Source organism: Pristis pectinata, chromosome 28 (genome assembly GCF_009764475.1).
Source record: "Pristis pectinata isolate sPriPec2 chromosome 28, sPriPec2.1.pri, whole genome shotgun sequence".
In the NCBI taxonomy this organism is placed as follows: Eukaryota; Metazoa; Chordata; class Chondrichthyes; order Rhinopristiformes; family Pristidae; genus Pristis; species Pristis pectinata.
In genome coordinates, this window is record NC_067432.1 from 1 (window position 1) to 10,000 (window position 10,000).

The 10,000-nt window shown below is 51.8% G+C and overlaps 1 protein-coding gene across 1 annotated transcript; it reads right to left on the reverse strand.

Moving 5' to 3' along the window:
* Positions 1–2,790: 2,790 nt before the first annotated feature.
* Positions 2,791–9,107, reverse strand: LOC127583857 (uncharacterized; the record flags this gene model as incomplete). The annotated part of the gene is made up of 2 exons (XM_052040252.1): positions 8,343–9,107; positions 2,791–3,727 (listed from the first exon to the last, which is right to left on the reverse strand). Coding segments are annotated over exons 1-2 (1,573 nt in total), but the record flags the coding sequence as incomplete, so codon positions are not given.
* Between the last annotated feature and the right edge of the window lie 893 nt (positions 9,108–10,000).

Below are 10,000 nucleotides of genomic sequence, written 5' to 3' on the forward strand. Positions count from 1 at the left end.
ACCTAACCCTAACCCTAACCCTAACCCTAACCCTAACCCTAACCCTAACCCTAACCCTAACCCTAACCCTAACCCTAACCCCAACCCTAACCCTAACCCTAACCCTAACCCTAACCCTAACCCTAACCCTAACCCTAACCCTAACCCTAACCCTAACCCTAACCCTAACCCTAACCCTAACCCTAACCCTAACCCTAACCCTAACCCTAACCCTAACCCTAACCCTAACCCTAACCCTAACCCTAACCCTAACCCTAACCCTAACCCTAACCCTAACCCTAACCCTAACCCTAACCCTAACCCTAACCCTAACCCTAACCCTAACCCTAACCCTAACCCTAACCCTAACCCTAACCCTAACCCTAACCCTAACCCTAACCCTAACCCTAACCCTAACCCTAACCCTAACCCTAACCCTAACCCTAACCCTAACCCTAACCCTAACCCTAACCCTAACCCTAACCCTAACCCTAACCCTAACCCTAACCCTAACCCTAACCCTAACCCTAACCCTAACCCTAACCCTAACCCTAACCCTAACCCTAACCCTAACCCTAACCCTAACCCTAACCCTAACCCTAACCCTAACCCTAACCCTAACCCTAACCCTAACCCTAACCCTAACCCTAACCCTAACCCTAACCCTAACCCTAACCCTAACCCTAACCCTAACCCTAACCCTAACCCTAACCCTAACACTAACCCTAACCCTAACCCTAACCCTAACCCTAACCCTAACCCTAACCCTAACCCTAACCCTAACCCTAACCCTAACCCTAACCCTAACCCTAACCCTAACCCTAACCCTAACCCTAACCCTAACCCTAACCCTAACCCTAACCCTAACCCTAACCCTAACCCTAACCCTAACCCTAACCCTAACCCTAACCCTAACCCTAACCCTAACCCTAACCCTAACCCTAACCCTAACCCTAACCCTAACCCTAACCCTAACCCTAACCCTAACCCTAACCCTAACCCTAACCCTAACCCTAACCCTAACCCTAACCCTAACCCTAACCCTAACCCTAACCCTAACCCTAACCCTAACCCTAACCCTAACCCTAACCCTAACCCTAACCCTAACCCTAACCCTAACCCTAACCCTAACCCTAACCCTAACCCTAACCCTAACCCTAACCCTAACCCTAACCCTAACCCTAACCCTAACCCTAACCCTAACCCTAACCCTAACCCTAACCCTAACCCTAACCCTAACCCTAACCCTAACCCTAACCCTAACCCTAACCCTAACCCTAACCCTAACCCTAACCCTAACCCTAACCCTAACCCTAACCCTAACCCTAACCCTAACCCTAACCCTAACCCTAACCCTAACCCTAACCCTAACCCTAACCCTAACCCTAACCCTAACCCTAACCCTAACCCTAACCCTAACCCTAACCCTAACCCTAACCCTAACCCTAACCCTAACCCTAACCCTAACCCTAACCCTAACCCTAACCCTAACCCTAACCCTAACCCTAACCCTAACCCTAACCCTAACCCTAACCCTAACCCTAACCCTAACCCTAACCCTAACCCTAACCCTAACCCTAACCCTAACCCTAACCCTAACCCTAACCCTAACCCTAACCCTAACCCTAACCCTAACCCTAACCCTAACCCTAACCCTAACCCTAACCCTAACCCTAACCCTAACCCTAACCCTAACCCTAACCCTAACCCTAACCCTAACCCTAACCCTAACCCTAACCCTAACCCTAACCCTAACCCTAACCCTAACCCTAACCCTAACCCTAACCCTAACCCTAACCCTAACCCTAACCCTAACCCTAACCCTAACCCTAACCCTAACCCTAACCCTAACCCTAACCCTAACCCTAACCCTAACCCTAACCCTAACCCTAACCCTAACCCTAACCCTAACCCTAACCCTAACCCTAACCCTAACCCTAACCCTAACCCTAACCCTAACCCTAACCCTAACCCTAACCCTAACCCTAACCCTAACCCTAACCCTAACCCTAACCCTAACCCTAACCCTAACCCTAACCCTAACCCTAACCCTAACCCTAACCCTAACCCTAACCCTAACCCTAACCCTAACCCTAACCCTAACCCTAACCCTAACCCTAACCCTAACCCTAACCCTAACCCTAACCCTAACCCTAACCCTAACCCTAACCCTAACCCTAACCCTAACCCTAACCCTAACCCTAACCCTAACCCTAACCCTAACCCTAACCCTAACCCTAACCCTAACCCTAACCCTAACCCTAACCCTAACCCTAACCCTAACCCTAACCCTAACCCTAACCCTAACCCTAACCCTAACCCTAACCCTAACCCTAACCCTAACCCTAACCCTAACCCTAACCCTAACCCTAACCCTAACCCTAACCCTAACCCTAACCCTAACCCTAACCCTAACCCTAACCCTAACCCTAACCCTAACCCTAACCCTAACCCTAACCCTAACCCTAACCCTAACCCTAACCCTAACCCTAACCCTAACCCTAACCCTAACCCTAACCCTAACCCTAACCCTAACCCTAACCCTAACCCTAACCCTAACCCTAACCCTAACCCTAACCTAACCCTAACCCTAACCCTAACCCTAACCCTAACCCTAACCCTAACCCTAACCCTAACCCTAACCCTAACCCTAACCCTAACCCTAACCCTAACCCTAACCCTAACCCTAACCCTAACCCTAACCCTAACCCTAACCCTAACCCTAACCCTAACCCTAACCCTAACCCTAACCCTAACCCTAACCCTAACCCTAACCCTAACCCTAACCCTAACCCTAACCCTAACCCTAACCGTCTGCGTCGTCCGTATGATTCTCCTTGCGCTGCCTCTTGGCGGGCTGCTCGTCCTCCCGATCTCCGCTCTCTCGTATGGTATCGTACGGTGTCAGTTGTGCGATCCTACTCACGCCGCAGTAGTCGCAGCGGACGGCTTTGGTTATGACCTGCGGGAGTTCGAGATCACAGTTATAGTCGAGCATGAATGCGCACAGATCCTCGAACGTTACCTCGTCGTATACCCAGGGACTTTTCAGATGTACGATGTTACACCGTACGGACAGCTCTGACTTGTGCTTCGAGCTGAGGCCCTGAGGGTACTGCACCAGATGCGGATGGGTGTTACTAGTAGATATCACGGGTGTCTGTCCGATCAGGACACTGTCGTTACACTTGCGGTCACAACGGAACGGCACGCCACTAGTGAGGGTCTTGAATTGCTCTATCCACTTATGATTTAGCACCAGTTCGTCGCACAGTATAACGTGCTTGTTCTGACAATCGTTAAAGGGGAAGTTCTCGTTGTGTAGGTTAATGGAACCGAAACATATTCTAGGGTCGACCAAGGCATTCATTATCATACTCTTGCCCGTACCGGGTGGTCCGTACAGGGCTATCCAATTTCTCTTTCCGTTTTTCTTACACAGCACTCTATAGAATAGGGTAGCCAAATAATGTTTACAGATATCCTCTTGTCTACAGAACCACGCTAACGTGGCGCTACTCTTTGCGTTACGTCGGATGAGCTGATCCATGCCCTTCTGCACCGAGGTCGTCTGTACCATCTCCATGATAGTACGCAGCTTTAAGGTCCCTTGGTTCATGCAACAGATGTTCAGATACCTATCCGGAGCGTGGTACATCAACTGCTCCTTCGTTAGGATGTCACGATCGGTACAATATTCTACCAGATCCCTTAGTTTCTCAGCACTCTTACAGAGTGCCTCGCCTACCTCTCCGCAGGTAGAATTGTCGAAGGGTTCCGCCTCTACTATGTCCGGTACTTCTATCTGTTTCCACAGACCGCTCTGGATCTCATTCTCGAAGGCGGTCCACCGGAACGCACGGACGGCGTAGTACGTCTTCCTGCCGTTCGACCGCGGCGTCACGCCGGGCACCTTCTGCCGCAGGTAATTGCGTACGAACTGACCGCCGTCTACCGACCGTTGGAAGATGCGCCCGTTGGCGTGTCTATACATATGACAGTCGAGGGTGCGATTCTCGAAACATTTACCTTGATCCGATTCGGTGAACTGCTTGAACATCTTCTGCAGGCGTGCGGATTGATGGCCTTCCATGCGCTCGACTACTAGATGGCTATGGATGCCCCTAGAACCGTTCTCGGTTTGTAGCACCCAGCCGCAGTTGAAGAAGGAGCGCGTAGTGCTATTGAATAGCCACTGCAGCATCTTACCGTGCACGAATTGCAGAGCGGGTACCTCGGGCACGGTAGTGGGGTCGTCTATGATACCGACCATATGTTCGATACCCTTAGACCAGGCATTGTCCTTCTGAATGACACCCATGACTCCATGGATGAAATCAGTGGATCCGATCTGTACGCAAAATACTCTTCCGTCCTTAGACATAGCGATACTCACTGTCGGCAGTAACAACGGAGAGCTCCTGCAGGGTTTGGTAGATGAGATAGTCGATGGTGATCTTCACCAGCTCCAATATGGATAGCCACAGACAGAGCTCGAAAGACATTATGCGCAGAGTCGGGATGCACGCGCTTATATATGTCTCAGGTGGGCGGTTATATTGACAGAGGTGCTAATAGGTGCTTTCCATTGACGCAGGACGCGGACTTTTCGGGGAAAAACATGTCGCAAGGGCTGATAAACTGTTCCAGGAACTATCGATCGGTCAATAGTACGTGGAAAAGGTGTAATAAACAATTCTCGGAATCATCGATCCGTACCTGGCAGAGTTCCTTACTTTCTTCCACCACCACCCAGTTATTGTTTAACGTAGGGTTGGCACGCGTCCAGTGGGCGGCGCCGTAGGGTTGGCACAGAGCCAGAAGAGGCGTCTACGCGAAAGCGAAAGTTGGCACGTACGGCGGACTTCCGGTTCCCACGCTACGTCAGCTTCCGGTTCCCACGCTACGTCACGGACCCTACGTCATCCGTCTGCGCCGGAAGTTAGGGTTAGGGTTAGGGTTAGGGTTAGGGGGCGTCGCGCGGTCACTTGCAGGTGACCTAGCGACGCCCCCTAACCCTAACCCTAACCCTGACCCTGAACCCTAACCCTAACCCTAACCCTAACCCTAACCCTAACCCTAACCCTAACCCTAACCCTAACCCTAACCCTAACCCTAACCGTCTGCGTCGTCCGTATGATTCTCCTTGCGCTGCCTCTTGGCGGGCTGCTCGTCCTCCCGATCTCCGCTCTCTCGTATGGTATCGTACGGTGTCAGTTGTGCGATCCTACTCACGCCGCAGTAGTCGCAGCGGACGGCTTTGTTATGACCTGCGGGAGTTCGAGATCACAGTTATAGTCGAGCATGAATGCGCACAGATCCTCGAACGTTACCTCGTCGTATACCCAGGGACTTTTCAGATGTACGATGTTACACCGTACGGACAGCTCTGACTTGTGCTTCGAGCTGAGGCCCTGAGGGTACTGCACCAGATGCGGATGGGTGTTACTAGTAGATATCACGGGTGTCTGTCCGATCAGGACACTGTCGTTACACTTGCGGTCACAACGGAACGGCACGCCACTAGTGAGGGTCTTGAATTGCTCTATCCACTTATGATTTAGCACCAGTTCGTCGCACAGTATAACGTGCTTGTTCTGACAATCGTTAAAGGGGAAGTTCTCGTTGTGTAGGTTAATGGAACCGAAACATATTCTAGGGTCGACCAAGGCATTCATTATCATACTCTTGCCCGTACCGGGCGGTCCGTACAGGGCTATCCAATTTCTCTTTCCGTTTTTCTTACACAGCACTCTATAGAATAGGGTAGCCAAATAATGTTTACAGATATCCTCCTGTCTACAGAACCACGCTAACGTGGCGCTACTCTTTGCGTTACGTCGAATGAGCTGATCCATGCCCTTCTGCACCGAGGTCGTCTGTACCATCTCCATGATAGTACGCAGCTTTAAGGTCCCTTGGTTCATGCAACAGATGTTCAGATACCTGTCCGGAGCGTGGTACATCAACTGCTCCTTCGTTAGGATGTCACGATCGGTACAATATTCTACCAGATCCCTTAATTTCTCAGCACTCTTACAGAGTGCCTCGCCTACCTCTCCGCAGGTAGAGTTGTCGAAGGGTTCCGCCTCTACTATGTCCGGTACTTCTATCTGTTTCCACAGACCGCTCTGGATCTCATTCTCGAAGGCGGTCCACCGGAACGCACGGACGGCGTAGTACGTCTTCCTGCCGTTCGACCGCGGCGTCACGCCGGGCACCTTCTGCCGCAGGTAATTGCGTACGAACTGACCGCCGTCTACCGACCGTTGGAAGATGCGCCCGTTGGCGTGTCTATACATATGACAGTCGAGGGTGCGATTCTCGAAACATTTACCTTGATTCCGATTCGGTGAACTGCTTGAACATCTTCTGCAGGCGTGCGGATTGATGGCCTTCCATGCGCTCGACTACTAGATGGCTATGGATGCCCCTAGAACCGTTCTCGGTTTGTAGCACCCAGCCGCAGTTGAAGAAGGAGCGCGTAGTGCTATTGAATAGCCACTGCAGCATCTTACCGTGCACGAATTGCAGAGCGGGTACCTCGGGCACGGTAGTGGGGTCGTCTATGATACCGACCATATGTTCGATACCCTTAGACCAGGCATTGTCCTTCTGATGACACCCATGACTCCATGGATGAAATCAGTGGATCCGATCTGTACGCAAAATACTCTTCCGTCCTTAGACATAGCGATACTCACTGTCGGCAGTAACAACGGAGAGCTCCTGCAGGGTTTGGTAGATGAGATAGTCGATGGTGATCTTCACCAGCTCCAATATGGATAGCCACAGACAGAGGCTCGAAAGACATTATGCGCAGAGTCGGGATGCACGCGCTTATATATGTCTCAGGTGGGCGGTTATATTGACAGAGGTGCTAATAGGTGCTTTCCATTGACGCAGGACGCGGACTTTTCGGGGAAAAACATGTCGCAAGGGCTGATAAACTGTTCCAGGAACTATCGATCGGTCAATAGTACGTGGAAAGGTGTAATAAACAATTCTCGGAATCATCGATCCGTACCTGGCAGAGTTCCTTACTTTCTTCCACCACCACCCAGTTATTGTTTAACGTAGGGTTGGCACGCGTCCATTGGGCGGCGCCGTAGGGTTGGCACAGAGCCAGAAGAGGCGTCTACGCGAAAGCGAAAGTTGGCACGTACGGCGGACTTCCGTTCCCACGCTACGTCAGCTTCCGGTTCCCACGCTACGTCACGGACCCTACGTCATCCGTCTGCGCCGGAAGTTAGGGTTAGGGTTAGGGTTAGGGTTAGGGGGTGTCGCGCGGTCACTTGCAGGTGACCTAGCGACGCCCCCTAACCCTAACCCTAACCCTAACCCTAACCCTAACCCTAACCCTAACCCTAACCCTAACCCTAACCCTAACCCTAACCCTAACCCTAACCCTAACCCTAACCCTAACCGTCTGCGTCGTCCGTATGATTCTCCTTGCGCTGCCTCTTGGCGGGCTGCTCGTCCTCCCGATCTCCGCTCTCTCGTATGGTATCGTACGGTGTCAGTTGTGCGATCCTACTCACGCCGCAGTAGTCGCAGCGGACGGCTTTGGTTATGACCTGCGGGAGTTCGAGATCACAGTTATAGTCGAGCATGAATGCGCACAGATCCTCGAACGTTACCTCGTCGTATACCCAGGGACTTTTCAGATGTACGATGTTACACCGTACGGACAGCTCTGACTTGTGCTTCGAGCTGAGGCCCTGAGGGTACTGCACCAGATGCGGATGGGTGTTACTAGTAGATATCACGGGTGTCTGTCCGATCAGGACACTGTCGTTACACTCGCGGTCACAACGGAACGGCACGCCACTAGTGAGGGTCTTGAATTGCTCTATCCACTTATGATTTAGCACCAGTTCGTCGCACAGTATAACGTGCTTGTTCTGACAATCGTTAAAGGGGAAGTTCTCGTTGTGTAGGTTAATGGAACCGAAACATATTCTAGGGTCGACCAAGGCATTCATTATCATACTCTTGCCCGTACCGGGCGGTCCGTACAGGGCTATCCAATTTCTCTTTCCGTTTTTCTTACACAGCACTCTATAGAATAGGGTAGCCAAATAATGTTTACAGATATCCTCCTGTCTACAGAACCAAGCTAACGTGGCGCTACTCTTTGCGTTACGTCGAATGAGCTGATCCATGCCCTTCTGCACCGAGGTCGTCTGTACCATCTCCATGATAGTACGCAGCTTTAAGGTCCCTTGGTTCATGCAACAGATGTTCAGATACCTGTCCGGAGCGTGGTACATCAACTGCTCCTTCGTTAGGATGTCACGATCGGTACAATATTCTACCAGATCCCTTAATTTCTCAGCACTCTTACAGAGTGCCTCGCCTACCTCTCCGCAGGTAGAGTTGTCGAAGGGTTCCGCCTCTACTATGTCCGGTACTTCTATCTGTTTCCACAGACCGCTCTGGATCTCATTCTCGAAGGCGGTCCACCGGAACGCACGGACGGCGTAGTACGTCTTCCTGCCGTTCGACCGCGGCGTCACGCCGGGCACCTTCTGCCGCAGGTAATTGCGTACGAACTGACCGCCGTCTACCGACCGTTGGAAGATGCGCCCGTTGGCGTGTCTATACATATGACAGTCGAGGGTGCGATTCTCGAAACATTTACCTTGATCCGATTCGGTGAACTGCTTGAACATCTTCTGCAGGCGTGCGGATTGATGGCCTTCCATGCGCTCGACTACTAGATGGCTATGGATGCCCCTAGAACCGTTCTCGGTTTGTAGCACCCAGCCGCAGTTGAAGAAGGAGCGCGTAGTGCTATTGAATAGCCACTGCAGCATCTTACCGTGCACGAATTGCAGAGCGGGTACCTCGGGCACGGTAGTGGGGTCGTCTATGATACCGACCATATGTTCGATACCCTTAGACCAGGCATTGTCCTTCTGAATGACACCCATGACTCCATGGATGAAATCAGTGGATCCGATCTGTACGCAAAATACTCTTCCGTCCTTAGACATAGCGATACTCACTGTCGGCAGTAACAACGGAGAGCTCCTGCAGGGTTTGGTAGATGAGATAGTCGATGGTGATCTTCACCAGCTCCAATATGGATAGCCACAGACAGAGCTCGAAAGACATTATGCGCAGAGTCGGGATGCACGCGCTTATATATGTCTCAGGTGGGCGGTTATATTGACAGAGGTGCTAATAGGTGCTTTCCATTGACGCAGGACGCGGACTTTTCGGGGAAAAACATGTCGCAAGGGCTGATAAACTGTTCCAGGAACTATCGATCGGTCAATAGTACGTGGAAAAGGTGTAATAAACAATTCTCGGAATCATCGATCCGTACCTGGCAGAGTTCCTTACTTTCTTCCACCACCACCCAGTTATTGTTTAACGTAGGGTTGGCACGCGTCCAGTGGGCGGCGCCGTAGGGTTGGCACAGAGCCAGAAGAGGCGTCTACGCGAAAGCGAAAGTTGGCACGTACGGCGGACTTCCGGTTCCCACGCTACGTCAGCTTCCGGTTCCCACGCTACGTCACGGACCCTACGTCATCCGTCTGCGCCGGAAGTTAGGGTTAGGGTTAGGGTTAGGGTTAGGGGGTGTCGCGCGGTCACTTGCAGGTGACCTAGCGACGCCCCTAACCCTAACCCTAACCCTAACCCTAACCCTAACCCTAACCCTAACCCTAACCCTAACCCTAACCCTAACCCTAACCCTAACCGTCTGCGTCGTCCGTATGATTCTCCTTGCGCTGCCTCTTGGCGGGCTGCTCGTCCTCCCGATCTCCGCTCTCTCGTATGGTATCGTACGGTGTCAGTTGTGCGATCCTACTCACGCCGCAGTAGTCGCAGCGGACGGCTTTGGTTATGACCTGCGGGAGTTCGAGATCACAGTTATAGTCGAGCATGAATGCGCACAGATCCTCGAACGTTACCTCGTCGTATACCCAGGGACTTTTCAGATGTACGATGTTACACCGTACGGACAGCTCTGACTTGTGCTTCGAGCTGAGGCCCTGAGGGTACTGCACCA